The 22,357-nt window shown below is 38.4% G+C and overlaps 1 protein-coding gene across 9 annotated transcripts in view; it reads right to left on the minus strand.

Annotated features, from left to right (window-relative positions):
• The window catches only part of TEX9 (testis expressed 9), a 79,630-nt gene that overhangs the window by 32,381 nt on the left and 24,892 nt on the right, over positions 1–22,357 (minus strand). For all 9 annotated transcript variants that reach the window (XM_033190022.1, XM_033190020.1, XM_033190021.1 and 6 more), the window contains 6 exons: positions 20,317–20,396; positions 15,177–15,225; positions 14,306–14,388; positions 12,266–12,441; positions 9,467–9,549; positions 8,880–9,053 (listed from right to left, as the gene is read on the minus strand). In XM_033190022.1, coding sequence (XP_033045913.1) covers positions 8,880–9,053; positions 9,467–9,549; positions 12,266–12,441; positions 14,306–14,388; positions 15,177–15,225; positions 20,317–20,354 — 603 coding nt within the window. In that variant the 5' untranslated portion in view covers positions 20,355–20,396. The remainder of the gene's footprint in view (positions 1–8,879; positions 9,054–9,466; positions 9,550–12,265; positions 12,442–14,305; positions 14,389–15,176; positions 15,226–20,316; positions 20,397–22,357) is intronic.

A 22,357-nucleotide genomic window follows, 5' to 3' on the forward strand; every position in this document is an offset into this window, starting at 1 on the left:
TATTAATTATTTCCTCAATTTCAGAGCCTGTTATTGGTCTAATCAGAGATTCAACTTCCTCCTGGTTTAGTCTTGGGTGGGAGTATGTGTCCAGGAATTTATCCATTTCTTCTAGATTTTCTAGTTTATTTGCATAGAGGTGTTTATAGTATTCTCTGATGGTAGTTTGTATTTCTGTGGGATCCGTGGTGATATCCCCTTTATCACTGTTTATTTTGTCTGTTTGATTCTTCTCTCTTTTCTTCTTTATTAGTCTTGCTAGTGTTCTATCAATGTTGTTTATAGACAAAATTCAAAAAGTCAGCTCCTGGATTCATTGATTTTTTTAATGGTTTTTCGTGTCTCTATCTCCTTCAGTTCTGCTCTGATCTTAGGTTATTTCTTGCTTTCTGCTAGCGTTTGAATTTGTCTGCTCTTGCTTCTCTAGTTCTTTCAATTGTGATGTTAGGGTGTCGATTTTAGATCTTTCCTGCTTTCTCAGCATTTAGTGCTATAAATTTCCCTATACACGCTGCTTTACATGTGCCCTAGAGAGTCTGGTATGTTATGTCTTTGTTCTCATTGGTTTCAAAGAACAACTTTATTTCTGCCTTCATTTCATTATTTACCCAGTAGTCATTCAGAAGCAGGTTGTTCAGTTTCCATGTAGTTGTGTGGTTTTAAGTTAGTTTCTTAATCCTGAGTTCTAATTTGATTGCACTGTGGTCTGAGAGACAGTTTGGTGTGATTTCTGTTCTTTTACATCTGCTAAGGAGTGCTTTATTTACAATTATGTGGTCAATTTTAGAATAAGTGCGACGTGGTGCTGAGAAGAATGTATATTCTGTTGATTTGGGGTGGAGAGTTCTGTAGATGTCTATTAGGTCTGCTTGGTGCAGAGCTGAGTTCAAGTCCTGGATATCCTTATTAACCTGTCTTGTTGATCTTTGTAACATTGACAGTAGGGTGTAAAAGTCTCCCATTATTATTGTGTGACAGTCTAAGTCTCTTTGTAGGTCTCTAAGGACTTGCTTATGAATCTGGTTGCTCCTGTATTGGGTGCATATATATTTAGGACAGTTAGCTCTTCTTGTTGAATTGATCCCTTTACCATTATGTAATGGCCTTCTTTGTCTCTTTTGATCTTTGTTGGTTTAAAATCTGTATATCAGAGACTAGGATTGCAACCCCTGCTTTTTTTGGCTTTCAATTTGCTTGGTAGGTCTTCCTCCATCCCTTTATTTTGAGCCTGTGTGTGTCTTGCACATGAGTTGGGTCTCCTGAATAAACCACACTGAAGGATCTTGACTCTTTATCCAATTTGCCAGTCTGTGTCTTTTAATGGGGGTATTCACCCATTTACATCTAAGGTTAGTATTGTTATGTGTGAATCTGAACCTGTCATTATGAGGTTAGCTGGTTATTTTAATTGATGCAGTTTCTTCATCGCATCGTAGATCTTTACCATTTGGCCTGTTTTGCAGTGGCTGGTACCGGTTGTTTCTTTCCATGTTTGGTGCTTCCTTCAGGAGCTCTTGTAAGGCAGGCCTGGTGGTGACAGAATCTCTCAGCATTTGCTTGTCTGTAAAGGATTTTATTTCTCCTTCACTTATGAAGCTTAGTTTGGCTGGGTATGAAATTCTGGGTTGAAAATTCTTTTACGAATGTTGGGCCAGGCGCGGTGGCTCAAGCCTGTAATCCCAGCACTTTGGGAGGCCGAGACGGGCGGATCACGAGGTCAGGAGATCGAGACCATCCTGGCTAACACGGTGAAACCCCGTCTCTACTAAAAAAATACAAAAAATTAGCCGGGCGAGGTGGCGGGCGCCTGTAGTCCCAGCTACTCGGGAGGCTGAGGCAGGAGAATGGTGTAAACCCGGGAGGCGGAGCTTGCAGTGAGCTGAGATCCAGCCACTGCACTCCAGCCTGGGCGACAGAGCGAGACTCTGTCTCAAAAAAAAAAAAAAAAAAAAAAAGAATGTTGAATATTGGTCCCCACTCTCTTCTGGTTTGTACGGTTTTTGCCGAGAGATCCACTGTTAGTCTGATGGGCTTCTCTTTGTGGGTAACCCGACCTTTCTCTCTGGCTGCCCTTAACATTTTTTCCTTCATTTCAAACTTGGTGAATCTGACAGTTATGTATCTTGGTGTTACACTTCTTGAGGAGTATCTTTGTGGTGTTCTGTGTATTTCCTGAATGTGAATGTTGTCCTGTCTTGCTAGGTTGGGGAAGTTCTCTTGGGAAGTATCCTGATGAGTGTTTTCCAACTTGGTTCCATTCTCCCCATCACTTTCAGGTATACCAATCAAATGCAGATTTGGTCTTTTCACATAGTCCTGTATTTCTTGAAGGCTTTGTTCATTTCTTTTTACTCTTTTGTCTCTAAACTTGTCTTCTCACTTTGTTTCATTAATTTGATATTCAATCCCTGATACCCTTTCTTTCACTTGATCGAATTGGCCATTGAAGCTTGTGCATGCATCACAAAGTTCTCATGCCATGGTTTTCAGCTCCATCAGGTCATTTAAGGTCTTCTCTACACTTTTTATTCTAGTTAGCCATTCGTCTAAACTTTTTTCAAGGTTTTTATCATCCTTGTGATGGGTTTGAAAATGCTCCTTTAGCTCAGTTTGTTATTACCGACCTTCTGAAGCCTACTTCTGTTAACTCGTCAAAGTCATTCTCCATGCAGCTTTGTTCTGCTGCTGGCAAGGAGCTGCAATTCTTCGGAGAAGAGGCACTCTGGTTTTTAGAATTTTCAGCTTTTCTGCTCTGGTTTCTCCCCATCTTTGTGGTTTTATCTACCTTTGGTGTTTGATGTTGGTGACCTACAGATGGGGTTTTGGTGTACATGTCCTTTTTGTTGATGTTGATCCTATTCCTGTTTGTTAGTTTTCCTTCTAACAGGTCCCTCAGCTAAAGGTCTGTTGGAGTTTGCTGGAGGTCCACTCCAGACCCTGTTTGCCTGGGTATCACCAGTGGAGGCTACAGAACAGCAAATATTGCGTAACAGCAGTTATTGCTGGCTGATGCTTCCTCCGGAAGCTTCATCCCAGAAGGGCATCCGCCTACATGAGGTGTCCATCAGCCCCTACTGGGAGGTGTCTCATAGTTAGGCTACTTTGGGGTCAGGGACCCACTTGAGGAGGCAGTCTGTTCATTCTCAGAGCTCAAATGCCGTGCTGGGACAACCACTGCTCTCTTCAGAGCTGTCAGACAGGGACGTTTAAGTCTGCAGAACTTGTCTCCTGCCTTTTGTTCAGCTATGCCCTGCCCACAGAGGTGGAGTCTATAGGGACAGTATGTCTTGCTGAGCTGCGGTTGTCTCTGCCCAGTTCAAGCTTCCTGGCCACTTTGTTTACCTACTCAAGCCTCAGCAATGGCGGACACCCCACCATCAGCCAGGCTGCCGCCTCGCAGTTCGATCTCCGACTGCTGTACTAGCAGTGAGCAAGGCTCCGTGGGCATGTGACCCGCCAAGCCAGGCATGGGAGAGAATCTCCTTGTCTGCCGGTTGCTAAGACCTTGGGGAAAAGTGCAGTATTTGGGCGGAAGTGTCCTGTTTTTCCAGGTACAGTCTGTCACAGCTTCCCTTGGCTAGGGAGGGGAAATCCCCCAACCCCTTGCGCTTCCTGGGTGAAGCAACACTCACCCTGCTTTGGCTCGCCCTCCATGGGCTGCACCCACTGTCCAACCAGTCCCAATGAGGTAAAACAGGTACCTCAGTTGGAAATGCAGAAATCACCTGTCTTCTGCGTCAATCATGCTGGGAGCTGCAGACCAGAGCTGTTCCTATTTGGCTATCTTGGAATGGCTTTTTTTTTGTATTTTTAGTAGAGACAGGGTTTCACCATGTTAGCCAGGATTGTCTCAATCTCCTGACCTCCTGATCCACCTGCCTTGGCCTCCCAAAGTGCTGGGATAACAGGCATGAGCCACCACGCCTGGCCACTCAGTTTCCCTTTCTATAAAATGCATTTTATCTGGCATATGGCACTCAAAAAATCATCCCCATACAAAGGGAAAAAAATTATCCCTCTACAAAGGGAAAAGTATAATCAATGTAACCTTTTGGGAACATTAACTTACTGACAAAGTACAGGATACAATGGATAAGAAATGGAAAATGGACACAAAATGGGAATTGAAAAGAAGGGATGAATGAAAAACATTTGGAAGAAAAATTGCACAGGATTGGAGATGATGGCTAAGAACATGAAAAGAATCAAAGATATAACCAATGTTTCAAGATTATGTGAGACTAGAACAGTGATGTGACCAGAGCTTGGGTGCATAATGGTAAATTATAAAGTCATGACAAATTAAAACATGGATGTTCCCCTAGACACTACAGCTTTTTCCCTTTACACCCATTATATATATTTCTTAGACCAATAGAAATAGAATACAGCATACTTACGTAATTACAAAATTTCTACTAGCCACTTTAAAAGGTGAAACAGAGACTGGTAAAATTAATTTTAGTAACGTATTTCACTTAACCTCATATATTCAAATATTATTTTGACATATAACCAATACAAAAAATATTAAAGAGATTTTGATATATTTTACATTCTTCATTCCGTTTTACGTGAGTTTTTCAAAATCTGATTTTTACTTTACACTTACAGCACATCGCAATTTAGCCACAAATGTAAGTGGCTACCATATTGGAAACACAAGTTTAGACTATTAAATACTATAATTAAGTTTTATTACTAGATGACTGGGGAAACAAACTGAAGTATATTCATTCAATGTTTACACTACTCAGCAATAAAAAGAAATGGACTATAATAGGGATAAATACTGCATGTTGTATTAGTCCGTTTTCATGCTACTGATAAAGACATACCCAAGACTGTACAATTTACAAAAGAAAGAGATTTATTGCACTCACAGTTTCACATGTCTGGGGAGACCTCACAATGATGGTGGAAGGTAAAGGCACGTCTCACATGGTGGCAGACAAGAGAGAGCTTGTGCAGGGAAACTCCCATTTTTAAAACCATCAGATCTCCTGAGACTTATTCACTATCATGAGAACAGCACAGGAAAGACCTGCCCCCATGATTCAATTACCTCCCACTGGGTCCCTCTTGCAACACATGGGATTTCAAGATTAAATTTGGGTGGGGACACAGCCAAACCATATTCTACCCCAGGACCCTCCCAAATCTCATGTCCTCACATTTCAAAACCAATCATGCCTCCTAGGCCTCTGGGCCTGTGATGGGAGGGGCTGCCATGAAGACCTTTGACATGCCTTGGGGGACATTTTCCCCATTGTCTTGGTGATTAACATTCGTCTCCTCATGACTTATGCAAATTTCTGCAGCTAGCTTGAATTTCTCCTCAGAAAATGGAATTTTCTTTTCCACTGCATTGTCAGGCTGCAATTTTCCAAACTTTTGTGCTGTTTCCCTTTTAAAACTGAATGCCTTTAACAACACCAAGTCACCTCTTGAGTGCTTTGCTGCTTAGAAATTTCTTCCACCAGACACCCTAAATCATCTCTCAATTTCAAAGTCCCACAGACCTCTAGGGAAGGGGCAAAATGCTACCAGTCTCTTTGCTAAAACATAACAAGAGTCACCTTTGCTCTAGTTCCCAACAAGTTCCTCATCTCCATCTGAGACCACCACAGCCTGGATTTCATTGTCCATATCATTATCAGCATATTGGTCAAAGCCACTCAACAAGTCCCTAGGGAGTTCCAAACTTTCCCACATTTTCCTGTATTCTTCTGAGCCCTCCAAATTTTTCCAACATCTGCCTCTTACCCAGTTCCAAGGTCACTTCAACATTTGCAGCAGCGCCTGACTCTACTGGTACCAATTTACTGTACTAGTTCATTTTCACACTGCTGATAAAGACATACCCAAGACTGGGCAATTTACAAAAGAAAGAGGTTTATTGGACTCACAGTTCCACATGGCTGAGGAGGCCTCACAATCATGTTGGAAGGTGAAAGGCATGTCTCACACGGCAGCAGACAAGAGAAGAGAATTTGTGCTGGGAAACTCCCCCTTTTAAAACCATCAGATCTCCTGAGACTTTTTCGTCATCACAAGAACAGCACAGGGAAGACTTGCCCCCATGATTCAATTACCTCCCACTGGCTTCCTCCCACAACACGTGGGAATTCAAGATGAAATTTGGGTGGGGACACAGTCAAACCATATCAAATGTTTTATGCTAACTGAAAAAAAAACATCAGATTCAAAAGGCTATATCCTACATGATTCTATTTATGTGACATTTGGGAAAAGGCCAAAATTTAAAAAGCAGGCCAGGCGCGGTGGCTCAAGCCTGTAATCCCAGCACTTTGGGAGGCCGAGACGGGCAGATCACGAGGTCAGGAGATCGAGACCATCCTGGCTAACACAGTGAAACCCCGTCTCTACTAAAAAATACAAAAAATTAGCCGGGCGAGGTGGCGGGCGCCTATAGTCCCAGCTACTCGGGAGGCTGAGGCAGGAGAATGGCGTAAACCCGGGAGGCGGAGCTTGCAGTGAGCTGAGATCCAGCCACTGCACTCCAGCCTGGGCGACAGAGCGAGACTCCGTCTCAAAAAAAAAAAAAAAAAAAAAAAAAAAAAGCAAACACATCAGTGGTTGCCTGGGGCTGGGATTAGGGAAGGCCTTGACTAAAGTCACAGGGAATTTTGGGGGGCTGATGGAACTGTTGTATATCTCAATTATAGTGATAGTTATATTACTGCATACATTTGTCAAAACTCATAGAATTGTACACTAAAAAGTGTGAATTTACTGCATATAAATTATATCTAAGTGAATCTGATATTAAAATTTATTACAAGATAATGCTAATTATATAAGACCAAAATGTTTAAAAAGCAGGGTTTTTAAATATGACCATACAAAAGAAAAATGTAAGGGTATTAATAAAGGGGGCACATTTTCTTACTAAATCTCAGGATGTGCTATATTACATAATTCTTTTTGTTGTTGTTGTTGTTGTTGTTGTTGTTGTTGTTGTTCAGACGGAGTCTCGCTCTGTCGCCCAGGCTGGAGTGCAGTGGCCAGATCTCAGCTCACTGCAAGCTCCGCCTCCCGGGTTTACGCCATTCTCCTGCCTCAGCCTCCGGAGTAGCTGGGACTACAGGCGCCCGCCACCTCGCCCGGCTAGTTTTTTGTATTTTTTAGTAGAGACGGGGTTTCACCATGTTAGCCAGGATGGTCTCGATCTCCTGACCTTGTGATCCGCCCGTCTCGGCCTCCCAAAGTGCTGGGATTACAGGCTTGAGCCACCGCGCCTGGCCTATATTACATAATTCTTATCACATTTTACAAAGCAATCGCAAACAGTATATTTTTATTTTCACAATGGTACACTAATATAAAATGTTTTAAGCTAGGATAGTTTATTTAAAATGCATTCTCCCCTTAAATATGACACCAAAAGCATAGGCAACCAAATAAATGTTAGATAAACTGGACTGCATCAAAATTTAAAACTTTTGGCCGGGCGCGGTGGCTCAAGCCTGTAATCCCAGCACTTTGGGAGGCCGAGATGGGCGGATCACGAGGTCAGGAGATCGAGACCATCCTGGCTAATACGGTGAAACCCCGTCTCTATTAAAAAATACAAAAAACTAGCCGGGCGAGGTGGCGGGCGCCTGTAGTCCCAGCTACTCGGGAGGCTGAGGCAGGTGAATGGCGTAAACCCGGGAGGCGGAGCTTGCAGTGAGCTGAGATCTGGCCACTGCACTCCAACCTGGGTGACAGAGCGAGACTCCGTCTCAAAAAAAAAAAAAAAAAACTTTTATGCCTCAAAGAGTACCATAAAGAAAGTGAAAGACAACCCACTGTATGGGAAAACTATTTGCAAATCATATATCTGATAAGGGACTTGTATCTAAACATATAACTTAAAAGTTCTTATTATTAATTTTTAAAAATCCAATTTAAAAAATGGGCAAAGATCTTAAGGATATTTCTCCAAAGAAAATAGACAAATGCCATTAAGCACATGAAAACATGTTCAGCATCATTAGTTATTAGGGAAATGCAAATCAAAACCACAATAAGGTAACTCTTTTATATTTGCAGTATGGCTATAATCAAAAAGATAATCTAGTAGATGTTGGTGAGGATGTGTAGAAATTAGGACCTTCATGCACTACTGGTAGGAATGTAAAATGGTACAAGCAGTTTGGAAAACAGCAATTCCTCAAACACAGGATTTCCGTATGACCCAGCAATTTCATTCCTGGCTATATAACCAAGAGAAATTAAAACATATGAGCACACAAAAACTTATACATGCATATTCAAAGTATTTAAAATTGCCAGACAGTAGAAACAATCCAAATAACCCAAAGCTACCAACTGATAAACAGGTAAATTAAATGTGTTATATATAACAGAATATTACTTGCCAATAAAAAGAAATAAAGTACTGATAGGTGCTGCAACATGGATGAACCTTGAAAATATCTTAAGTAAAAGTCAGTCACAAAAGACCACATGTTATATGATTCCATGTATATGAAATTTCCAGAATGGACAAATTTATTGAGACATAAAACAGATTAGTGGTTGCCTAGGGCTGTAAGGGATTGAGGGGAGCAGGGTCAGGGTGTGGTGGCTAAAGGGTATGAAGTGTTCTTTAGGGATTATGAAAATGGTTGTGGTGATAGTTGCACAATTCTATGAATATACCAAAAGCCACTGAATTGTATACTTTAAAAGGGTGAATTACATTACATCTCAATACAGTTGTTAAAAAATATTCTATGTAAGGGGAAAGAGTTTTCAGTAAATACTAATAAAATAACTGAACTGTCAAAATGGTATCTATACAAATGTGTAACCTTAACAATTTTATTGTATTTTTGGCATTAAGTTAGGAAAAATACTAAAATAATTACCCTTTCTACTGAAGACAACTGCTGCTGTAATCCATCACACTTTTTGTTTGCTTCTTCGAAAAGAGTCTTATATTTTTCTGCTTGAGACTGCTGCATATTAATTGTTCGCTGCTGTCTCATAAAATCTTCTTCAAATTTTTTTACTTGAGACTTTAAATTCTGAATTTCATCCTCCTGTAGTTATGAAATTATAGATTATGTGAAAAAATATGTAAGATTTGTTATCAAAACAAAGCAGAAAAAAATAAGTTTCATATGTTCGTTGACATTTATACACATTTCATGAAAAACAAATTACAGTCTATTCTTATCTTCAAAAATGGAAGTCAAATGTTTTATTTGCATTTAATAGCTTACGCTACACTTGTAAGACTAGTATAGAGAATTCTAATTATAACAAGAATGTAAGATATTTCAGCTCTGTGAAAATTCAACATATCAGAATAAAGTTCAGTACTTATATACAATTTTTGAATTCAAAATTTAACTACGATTTATATCTAAATAAAGTTATTCAAAATGTAATTGAAATTGCTCCTAAAATGTCTTTGAATATTACAGCCTTTTAAGAGGTTTTTAAAGCTTACCTTTTTATTGCATTCACACACAACATTATCCAATTCCTCTTGCATAACACGGAGTTTGGCCTTTAGAAATCTGATCTGTGCTTCTGTAAATTTAAATGATTATATTTACTGTCTTTTGCTGAATCTAAGATGACACCAATTGTAAGACAGGCCATTACTTTATAAAGAAGAAAATACTCAAGATGGGGAGTCAAATAGGAGATATCACTTAGGGGGCACTATAGGTACTAAACAGTCCTAATGAAAAGGTCAATGACGAATAAATCCACTCAACAGAAAGAAATCACAGGTAGTATTCAACTAAGTTTGCAGACTAAATTCACACTCACCAAGGTGGTCCAAACTACATCAGAGAATTTAAAGTGTTCTCAGGTCAATAATGTCCCTGAGTGTTTGGTAGAAACAAACATAAATCTTCTCTAGCAAAACTCAGCTTCAATCCAGTCATTGTGATTACAAAATGCCACTGACTGTAATGCAGATGCCAATTTCTGAGCAGTTAAAATGTAGTATATGTGTCTTTGAAGCAAAAAAATACACTAATACCTTACTGTATAAGCTTTCTCCCACAAACCTTCAAGACCTATCTTTGGTATTTTACTGCCAGCAAAAGTTCATTATTCAATAATATCAGCAGTAAATCTTTGAAGTTTATAGGTCCGTAAAGTAAATAAAGTGAAAAGTGAACTAAGAACTCACCCATAAGTCATTCAGTCATTTGTTCAAAATGGCATAGTAGGAATATTATAAAACAATCATGAAATTTATCTTGAGGAAACACTTGGAACTGCTCTGAGAAGTCATTAGGACAAATCCCACTAAGCCATACACATGTGATGTGCACAGCATAAAACATCTCCATACACACTTCCGGCTTTTTTAAGTGCCCTCAGTGTTATCATGGAGCTGATGAATTATGGTTGGCTCTAACTCTACCTAGGTCTCTTTGGCCTCAACTCTCCTACCAGCCACTCATGTAACTCCAGGTGAGCAGGGAATAGAGGGAAATGACAAATTAAAAAGTGTGAAGTTGACAGTAGTTGGCCTCTGGGGGAAAGAAGGAAGAAACAATAGGAAAGCATGACCTTTCCCATTTCTTTTTCTCCCTAACTCTAACCTTAGTAACTCTACCTCAACTCTAATTCAAGGAGCAGAGTGCTCCCATGTCTAGAGGCCCACAACACTAAACTCTGCTCCCCACTTGACCCTAGCTTTAATCTTACAAAGTAATCTGTGCTCCCAAACTACTTCTTGATCTTTTTCTCCCACACATAACCAAACCATTCCAAGCAATCACCTGAAATAAGAGAAAATTCTCCCAAAAAAGAAGACACCTAGACCAGTGACACTAAAAAGGGAACACAGGGAGGCAGTTCTAACAGGGCCATGGGACCTGGGACCATGTTCCTCTACCAAGGAACAATCAACGCCTGGGTGTCACATCCTCAAAAGCATCTTAGAGAGACCTAAAGGCAACTTACTGCTCCACTCACATTTCCTTACCATAACTAGCCCTAGAAAGCTTGATTAGGTCAGTAAATATAGTAAGTGCAGAAGCAAATTGCTCCCTACTTATGACTAGTATATAACACAATAATTATTACACATATAAATTATGATTTCTCACAGAGTCAGATAATTTTAAAGATAAACTGATATGGCTTGGATCTGTGTCCCCACCCAAATCTCATCTTGAATTGTAATCCCCAGTGTTGGAGGTGGGGCCTGGTAGGAGGTGAATGGATCATGGGGGTGATTTCTCATAAATGGTTTAGTATCATCCCTTTTGGTACTGTCCTCATGATAGTGAGTTCTCATGAAATCTGGTTGTTTAAAAACATGTAGCACCTCCCCCCTCTATCTCTTGTTTGTGATCCCACTGTATGAGGTGCCTCACTCCCTGTTTGCCTTCCGCCATGATTGGAAGTTTCCTGTGGCCTCCCCAGAAGCAGAAACTGCTATGCTTCCTGTACAGCTGACAGTACTGTGAGCCAATTAAACCTTTTCTTTATAAATTACACAGTCTTAGGTATTTCTTTATAGCAGTGCAGGAACAGACTAAATACAAACTGCTAAATTTTCAAATGAATAAACTGCTATTACAGAGGGGCTAAGTGGCTTGCCTGTAGTCACAATTAATTGTATTATAGTTCGGCAGTAACTAGTTCATATATACTCAATTGTCTTACTTTTTTGTTTCAATAGCATAGGAGGCTCCTCATAAATTTAGTAATGTTTTTAGTCGATTGAAATTTAGTATTATTATTCTAGTGATATGCAAAGAATGAGTTAATAAGAAAAATTATATACATTAGAAAATTCATTTGCTTATTTTACCTGATGCAACGTCAATTCATTTGTCCTTTTGCATGTGTTGATTTAACATGCAATTAATAAAATATAGTAACAGTAAACGAAAAAATTCAGAAAAACTTTTTAAATATTGTAACAATAAGCAATGGGTATTTTACCTTAAGTTGAAATGTATTCAATCAAACCAGTAAATACAGTCTTTTTTATTTTTACTTTTTATAATGGAAAATATGAAACATAAAAGTAGGCAAGTTCAATGAACCCCATTTACCCACTGCCTATCTTTAACAATGACTGACTCATGGCCAATTTTATTTCATCTATAATCCCATTCATTCCTCCCTCCACCACATCCTACTAGATTATACTGAAACAAACCAAGACATCACAATACATTTTTTAAATGTAAGAAATAGTTCCCCAAGACTTATTCTTCTAAGTAACTGTGCTATAAAGATAAAAATAAGAAAAAAAAAGAAAGTCTACCTGTTCCAATGTCATTACTAACACCAGAAAAAATATCATCTGTATATTCAGGTAAGCCTTCTTCCTCCAGTTGCCCTTCAATTTTGCTAATTGTTTTTGCAAGGGAAAAGTCTGAGAAGTCCTCTGGAATGGCAACATCGTCGGCAGTTTGGACATCGGAGTATTTCAATTTAACACTAAAAAATAAAAATTAAATACATATGTATGTATACACATACATGTGAACAAAATAGAAAGGTAGAAAGGATATATGCCTTTTACCCAAATAAGCAGATCAAAATTATTATAAATTTAAATTTATGATGAAATCTGTAATGGATATTAAGGCTTATATTACAAGAGACTACTATTACACATTTTAAATTGATGATGAAATCTACATATGATACTTTCAAGGACTATATTATAAGAGACTTAGCAGATTTTTGGTCTTTATGAATCGCATGACCACAGAGCTAGAGAAGGCTTTATGAGGCCAGATGGTCTAGACTTTGCCTCCATATAAGGGAATACCAAAACTAAGAGTACTGCACTTGGCCTCCTAGGTCAAATCCAGCCCGTGGCTTTGAAATTTACATGCCTCTGGAGAAAAACTGTACAAACTGACATCACCCTGGCCATAATTCTGCAAACAGCAAAGAAAAATACCCCTTGAGAAAGAATTACAGAGTGAAGAGCTAATAGCTCAATCAAACAACATTTTCTTCTACCCAAAGAAACACATTCTACCACGATCAATATTAACCAAAAAGTTGGATTTGATTTTTTTTTTTAATGAAATGGAGACCGACAAAATAAAACTCATTTCTAAAGGCACTGAGGAATGGGCCAGGCCTAATTCATTGACACATCAACAAATTTATGGTTCTGAAAGCCAAATTCACTTTTAAAACATAAGCAAATGCTTCAGAATTCTTTTCTTTTCATTTTAATTTTTTGTGGGTACACAGTAGGTGTACGTATTTATGAGATGTTTTGATACAGGAATGCAATGTGAAATGAGCACGTTATGAAGAAGTGGGTATCCATCCCCTCAAGCATTTATTGTTTGAATTACAAACAATCTAATTACACTCTTTAAGTTATTTTAAAAAGATAATTAAGTTATTATTGGCTATAGTCACCCTATTGTGCTATCAAATAGTAGGTCTTGGTCTTCAGAATTCTATTTGAAAAATCAACTTTAAAAAAAAAAAATTTGAAGTCTGAAAAGGTAACCCTTTCCAGTTAGGTATGCATGTATGTGGCCTGTAAGTTCTTTTCTTCAATCTATTGTAATTTTCTGTTCCTTATCACTTTACTCTATTTTTTTCCATCCCTTTTATTTAAAAAAAAAAAAAAAGTTATTTAAACAATTAAAAGACACAAAAATGAACAAAGATTTTTCCAAAATTACAATGCAATGATCAGTTTGGGTAAGTAATAGACATATAAATGTAATAACTGACTGATGATGGTTGGTGCAACTCAATCCTCCACCTTTTCTAGAAAGCATCCCATCCTAGGGAGCATCTTGGGTCCCTTTTTATGCCTATAATACTAAGAACTGTCTTGAATTCTTTCTCACCAAAAACAATAAAATGTAAATTATAATTATATTACAGTCCTAGTTAGAGCATGGCGAATAATTCTGTAGCTCAATAGACAAAATAATGTATGCACTTTGTCAAATACTCAAAACCTAGACTATTGAGCCTATTTGAGAGAACTAGGCAGCGATCAAAAAACAAAACAAAACAAAACAAAAACCTCAGTTGCAGTCACAGTTCCAAGAGAATAAATCACTAGAAATAACATTTATAAAAATTTTAGATTTAGAATTTTTCTTGAGAACAATATAAAATATTTGTTAACTGCTGCACAACATTTCTGAGTAGAAAATGTTCTAAATTACTGAATGTGGATAAGACATATGCAGGGTAACTTAATGTTTAGGGTACAAAAAGATCTGGAAAACAAACAGAGCTTAATAATTAAGAATGATGGTATTGTGAATTATAAAACTAAAAAAAAAGAAATACTTTGAAAACTATACTATACCTTGAATTTGTTTTCCTTCCTTTATTTGCAGAGTGTAATTTGTTTTGAACCTTGTTTACAGGATCAATGTTTTTGGTCTTTGGCTACATTAAAAGAATTGAAAGTATTGATTAATTAGAGTCTAATCATTTGCCAAAGAAAGCAATTCTGTAACACATAGAATGGCTATTTTGCTACACAGAAAAACTGCTATTTTGATGGAATTACCAAAAATGTGTTTTCAAGAATATCACAACTCTATAGCTGGAAAAGACCTAGATAATACCAAAACCAAGAAATTCAAGGATAAGGAAAATGAGTCCTAACGATTCAGTGGTATTCAGCCAGCCAGTGGACTGTCATGAATAAATCTGGACATTCTGACCCACAGAATTTAGTTCTCCTCACGAACCAATTATTCCCCAGGCAGGCCTTCTGTGGCCTTCAGGTATACAGTTCCCTTGGCTTAGGTCTCCATGGATGGGAAACATAGATCCCAGCATGTTCTACACCTAGAAGAGTGATCTCTACACTGTAAATATTTAAATGAACGAACTTTTCAAATCACCTTCTTTGCATATGAGTATCATTCTTTTTCAGGTCTTCGCTCTACTAGATCTAAGCTTCAGAAAAAAAATAAGCCTCAGTTTACAAAGTCATTTCGCCTAGAATTTTTTCCACTGTACCTCCAAATTATTCAGTGAAATTATGAGACAACAAAGGATTCCATTTGTTATATGAGTGATATTTCATAAATGCATCCCTCTAAGTATCAAGGTTTATATTGTTTCTGTTGAGTCATACCCCTTCTCTGCTTTGTCTAAGAAAAGTCTAAAAAAAAACCTAAGTTCTACAGAATATAATTGTATTCAAAGAAAGTTTAATTTCATACCTTAGTTTCTGAATGAAGATGAACTATCCCTTCAGATGGTAACAGACCTCTACAGACCAAAAATAAACATTATACATTAATAATAGATGACATTGAGCTGAGACAATGATATTCAACTTTGCTATAATTCTAGTTATCCACATGTTAATTTATTTTCAATGAGTACCATAAACAAGAAAAATGCTTTCGTTAAATAATTCACCTTTGAGAAGATACACTATAATGCCAATATTCTAGTAGGAAACTAGCAAAAATTTTAATGAATGGAAATCATCAAGAGTAATTGTGGGCTATCCACAGTGATTACCCATTTTACAAATGATTCACCACAGAGCTTTTTATTATGAGCCCACTCAATGTTACCGTTCTTTTAATCCACTTAAAACACTTGGTCAGTGCCTGTTTTCCTCATTATACTGTGAACTGTATGAGGGCAGAAATCATGTCTGCCTTGTTCAATATTCTATGCCTAGTCAATTTAAAAGCTTATATGCCAGGTACTACTGGCTTAAGTATTTGTTGAGTGCATGAATAAACACATCTAAAATGCAATTTATTTTTATACACAAGGTTTTCAAAATATATTTGTAGTTTAAAACAAGGAGTGTTGGCCGGGCGCGGTGGCTCACGCTTGTAATCCCAGCACTTTGGGAGGCCAAGGCGGGCGGATCACAAGGTCAGGAGATCAAGGCCATCCTGGCTAACACAATGAAACCCCGTCTCTACTAAAAATACAAAAAATTAGCCAGGCGTGGTGGCGGGCACCTGTAGTCCCAGCTACTTGGGAGCCTGAGGAAGGAGAATGGCATGAACCCAGGAGGTGGAGCTTTCAGTGAGCCGAGATTGCGCCACTGCACTCCAGAGCGAAACTCCGTCTCAAACAACAACAACAAAAAAACAAGGAGTGTTTATGGAGGTCTGCAAACTATGGCCCACAGGCTGAATCCACCCACTCATTCATTTATGTATGATCTATGGCTGTTTTCACACTACAACCTTAAAGTTAAGTAGGTACAACACAGACTAACCCACAAATCTAAAAATATTTGCTATCTGCCCCTTTACAGAAAAAGTTTGCCTAACACATTGTCTTGGGCATTGTATTTACATCTCTGAAAACATACCATGTTAGCATCCATTATTGCTATGAAAAAAACTCCATCATATCCCCTGAGAAGTCCTAACCATTGGAGAGGACATACAACTAAAATTATTTTCCATCAGGTGCCTCCCAGTGAGTTAGCCATGCATAAGTTTTTTCAGTATTAAATACAAAGATACACTTAGATAAATAAACCTCTTAACTATTAGAAATACCTCTGGGAAGAAAAAAAGGCTTTCAAAATATGTTAAAAATTACAGAAACTAAAGAATCACTCTCACAAATGACATGAAAATGTTTCCAAATATTATACAAATTTTAAGTGTCCTCTTGAATCTTCCTCATTTTAAATTAATGTTTGTCATTTCTTTAGTACATTTTCTGTACCTCTCATTCCATTCCCCAACACACATGCATACATATCAGTCAAAAGACATTTAAGGGTTATCTGTCTCCATCAGATTTTGCAATGATATTACTTTGCTAGTGTATTTCCATGAAAAATAAGCCATAATATGGTATTCTTACTTTTGTTTAACTCCATGAAATGTTTGTAATATGATGGAAATGACTGTATGGTAAACCATGTTTCAAGCAGACTGGAGGATATGTATACTACGTTATTAGGAAATTAAACTCTGGTTTCCCATCACATTTTTTGACAGAGTCATCCTGGGTGTTGAAGACCTATTTAAATATATTCTTCCTTATTTAGGTGGAATATCATTGTTCCAACCTGAAATGAATGGTTTCTTTACAGAATTATCTCCCATATTCAGCAATTCCCAACTGATCACCAAATGCCATGTTTTACATGGTAAAAGCCATCTGTTCAAACAGTAGCATTAAAAAAACTGATAGATAAACAGAGCATTATCATCACAACATCATCTGTTGTCAGTATCATTTCAGTTCTTCAGTTTACTGGATAAACACCATGTTAAATCTTATGTATAATCCAAATTTTGGAATTTTTATAACTTAAATCTTTTTTCACAGAATATCAGAGTATTACATCTAATAAAGTGGTTTCATGTTATATGTATGCATACATATGTATATCAAAATACAAAAATGTGTAATTGAGGTACTTAAAAAATACTCAAAAGCAACACATATTAACTTCTTGGAAGCAAGATCAGGTCTGTTTACTCATCACTGTAATACCAGTAGTTATGCCTGGCACTAACAGTGTTCAAAAATTATTTTTTTCAGGTTTGAGACAATTGATATATCATACAATATACTCTTTTTACATATACAGTTCAATATGTTTTAGCAAACATATACTGTCACATAACCACCACAACCACAAGACAGAGAATATTTCCATCATCTCAAAAAGTTCCCTTGTGTTCCTTGGTAGTCCCCTAACCCCTACTGAAGCCCCAGACAACCACTTTGATTTCTGTCCCTAAAGCTCTGCCTTTTCCAGAGCATCAAATAAGTGGAAACATAGATTATGTATGTTTTTTAGCCTGACTTCTTTCACTTAGCAAATATGTTGTTATTCTACTAGTAGTTCATGGCTTTTTATTGCCAAGTAGTATTCCACTGCATGGATATACCATAATTTGTTCATCCAGCCACCATTTGATAAACATTTGAATTATTTCCAGGTTTTGGTAATTATGAATAAAACTGATCTAAAAATTCACATGCAGGTTTTTTCATGGATATATGTTTATATTTCTCTTGGGCAAATATCTAGGAAGGGAAATACTGGATTGTGTGCAATAATTATTTTTGAATACATGAATAATATCCCAATATTTCACATAAGCCAAATATACTGCCATGTAGGAATAAACTTCTCTTTTGTCTCTAAACCCTGTAGGGCTGTGCACCTCTTACAGCCTGCTTCTCGATATTAGAATACTGGGAGGTGGGGTACCCATAGCTGTTTTAATATTTTAAAAGCCACAAATAATTTTAGTCCATTCTTAGAGTTTCTTTGGGGGAACCCAAACTAGTGAGTTTCTTCCCTATTTAATTTCAGTCAGTTCTACATGCCATTACATCACCTACAATTCTTTCCAAAACTAATTCTTTATTTATTTCTTCACCTGACCTCTCTTTCTCAATTTAAAAATGGGTTACTTTTGATGGGTGAAGCACACCAACATGGCACAAGTATACATATGTAACAAACCTGCACGTTATGCACATGTACCCTAGAACTTAAAGTATAATAATAAAATTAAATTAAAATTTTTAAAAAATGGGTTACTTTAACACTGTCAAGCTTCTAAGGAGAGACTATAACTTTAGTTAGGTCTTTGCCGTGGGTCATTTTACCCAAATGAAAAGTTTCACTATGTGCCATTTAATCTGATTCTTGCCCTGAGAAGCCTTAATCCATTGGAAAATTTTAACAATAGTCATAAAGTCCACATGTTTAGTCTGATATTTGCCTCAAGGTTGAATTTTGATAGGCTTTTGTTCCTTATAGATTTTCTCGATTTTACCTTGTAATTCTTGAGTTTACTCCACAACTTGACAATTACAACAAGGGTAATCAAGAGTGTGCTGCTGGCATAATGACAGCTATATAGATCAATGGAACAGATATGAAAGTCCAAAAATAAAACCATATGTCTACAGTCAACTGATTTTTGATAAGAGTGCTAAGAACATTCAATGGGGAAAGAATAATCTTCTCAACAAATAATGCTGAGACAAATGACTATCCATATGCAAAAGAATGGAGGTTGACTCTTATACCACATACAAAAATTAACTCAAAATGGATCAAAGAACCTGAATCTAAGAGTTAAAACCATAAAGCTCTTCAAAGAAATCATGATTGTAAACCTTTGTGACTCTGAATTAGATAATCAGGTATTCCCTTTTATTTCTGCTTGTAAATCAGCCAAATCTTTCCCAAACTTGTCTCTTCAAGAGCACATACTGAGGCTGGGCACAGTGGCTCATGCCTGTAATCCCAGCACTTTGGGAGGCCGAGGCGGGCGGATCACGAGGTCAGGCGATCGAGACCATCCTGGCTAACACGGTGAAACCCCGTCTCTACTAAAAACACAAAAAAAATTAGCCGGACGCGGTGGCGGGTGCCTGTAGTCCCAGCTACTCGGGAGGCTGAGGCAGGAGAATGGCGTGAACCCGGGAGGCGGAGCTTGCAGTGAGCTGAGATCCAGCCACTGCACTCCAGCCTGGGCAACAGAGACTCTGTCTCAAAAAAAAAAAAAGACCACATACTGCTAATATTGTGTTTCAGCCTCTTTCCCCAGAGAACAAGTTCATTAGACACCTGTTGTGCCTCCCAATTTACCACAGATGACAGTTTTACTAAATTCATTGCCACTACATAACATTAATCCTTTATCTTTTCAGCCTCCAATATCAGTTTCCTTGCTGGTTCCCACCTAACTGCTAAGGTAATGCCATACTTCTGAGTTTTTGTTACACAGCATTCCATTCCCAATACCAATTTCAACATTAGCAAAGATAAGCAGGCTAGTAACCTAAAAATTCCAGCGGCTCAACCCATTCAATGCAGCCATAGTGAGGAAGAAGGACCCTTTTTTCTACATGTTCCACACACGGTCACCCAGAGACCAGGCTAGGAGATTTTACCAATTGGAATTTTACTCATCTTCATGGCTGGAAAGTCAGCTGGAGGTTCACACACCAATTGTTGTCTGTTTTGGCTTGGAAAAGATTAACTAAACTTCTATTCATAGCCCACTGACAACTGTAAGAGACCTGGAATGTTTGGTGATCATCATTGTGTCTGCTACAATATGATTTCATAGTTTTATTCACATCAATTATATACTATTTCCTGTTTCCTCTCTAAAGTTTTTAAAATGAGGACAAGAATATACATTTCAAAATAATATATTGAAAATTACATGAGATAAAGGGCTTACACTGTGTCGGATTGGTATAAGCCCCCTATATATACATTATTCTTAAAATTATAGAATTTTCAATGTTTGCATGCAAAAAGATCTTACATAGTTAAAGATCCATGTACATCATTTTAAAAGAAGGTGCTTGAGAATTTAAGTTACTTACCTTAAACTGTAATCATCTTCATCATCACATGATTTCATTTGTTTTGAAACAGGCCTAGATCGTATTTCTTGCCGATCTCTCTTAAATGAGTAAAGAAAGGTCATATATCATACAGAAAAAAACCAAACCACTAAGATATATTCAAGTGCCTCTCTGAACATTCATCATTTCAGAACTGTCCTAGGTTTCCATAACATAAAGGCACAGAATTCTAAATGCTATAGTATGAAGATAAGGTCTATAACACTAGTTGCACCTTTCATTTGTTATGGGTTAAAAAATTCCATCCTAAGGGGAAAATGTAAGAATATCAAGGCCTTTACACAATATTTCTAATTCCGGCTTCCCCACCCCTTTAGAGTCTTCCAACTTACACAGCATACAATTAGAAGTAGGCACAAGACGTTTTTAAAAAAATTCACTTAATGGGTAGAAAAATTTGTCTCAAATCAGGAAAATCTTCAGTGTTGAGAAGACTGTGAAGATGCTAAAAGTGAAGTATCAGGAGTAAAAGCTTTTGACAAAGACACATCAAGAAATCAAAGTGAGGCAAGATGGTAGAATAGAAGCCTACACTATTCATACCCTCTGCAGGAACACCAAATTTTAACAACTACCTGCACATAAAAACATCATCATGAGAGCTAAAAATCAGGTGAGCAATCACAGTACCTGGTTTTAACTTCATATCATTGAAAGTCATTGAAGAAGGTTGGAGGGACTTAAATTGCTGACACCACCCCTCCCTGACTCACTCCTGTGCAGCCTGAAGAGTCTGTGCACTTGGGGAAGGGACAGCACAGTGAATGGGGGACTGTACACTGAACTCAGTGCTGCCCTGTCAGAGTGGAGAGCAAAGTCGTGTGGGGCTGAGATAGTACCCATGCATGGAGGAAGCATTTGGACCAGCTACATCCAGAGGAAAATCGCCCATCTTGTGGGTCAGAACTCCAGTTTGTCAGCAAGTCAGCACCACTGGCCAAAGTGCTCTGGGGTCCTAGGCAAACCTGAAAGCAGTCTAGGATACAAGGACTCCAATTTCTAGGCAAACCCTAGTGCTGGGCTCGGCTCAGAGCCAGAGGACTAGGGTGGCACATAGGGAGACACCAACTGTGACCTAGGGAAACACCAACTGGGGCACTAAAGGATTGCTTCTGCCATGCCTTCCCCAACACCAGGCAGTGCCGTTCACAACAACAAAAGTGTCTCCTTCCTTCTGTTTAAGGAGAGGAGAGGGAAGAGTAAAGAGGACGTTATCTTGCATCTTGGATACCACCTCGGCCATGGAAGGCATCCAATGGGGTGCCAGGCAGAGTCATACAGCCACCATTACAAGCCCTAGCTCCTGAACGACATTTCTAGACACACCCTGGGCCAAGAGGGAACCTGCTGCCTTGAAGGGAAGGACCTAGTTCTGACAGCGTTCATCACCTGCTGGCTAAAGGGACCTTGGGCCTCAAATACCAGCAGCAATACCAAGGTATTAATAGTAGGCCATGGCCCTTGGGCTCTGAGACACACTGACTTCAGGGGTGGCCCAGCACATTCCCAGTTATAGTGGTTACAGTGAAAGACTCCTTCTGCTTGTGAAAGCAGAGGGAAAAGTAAAGCGACTTTTGTCTTGCACCTTAAGTACCAGCACAGCCACAGCAGAGCAGAGTACCAAGTGGACTCTTGGGGTCCCTGATTCTAGGATTTGACTCTTAGACAGCATTTCTAGACTTGCCCAGGGCCAGAGGGGAGCCCATTCCCTTGAAGGGTGAGTCCCAGGCCTGGCAATATTCACCACAACCTGACTGAAAAGCCCTTGGGCTTTAAGTGAACACTAGCAGTGGCCTGGCAAAACCCTGCTATGGACTGGTGGTGGTGGTGACCACAAGGAGAGGCTCCTCTGCCTGTGGAAAGGGGAGGGGAGAGCGTGAAGGACTTTATGTTGTAGTCTGAGTGCCAGCTTAGCCACAGAACACTAGAGCACCAGATAAATTCCTAAGATTTCTAACTTCAATCTCTGACTACTAGACAGCATCTCTGGACCCACCCA

Source organism: Trachypithecus francoisi, unplaced genomic scaffold (assembly GCF_009764315.1).
Source record: "Trachypithecus francoisi isolate TF-2019V2 unplaced genomic scaffold, Tfra_2.0 Lachesis_group3, whole genome shotgun sequence".
NCBI classification, from domain to species: domain Eukaryota; kingdom Metazoa; phylum Chordata; class Mammalia; order Primates; family Cercopithecidae; genus Trachypithecus; species Trachypithecus francoisi.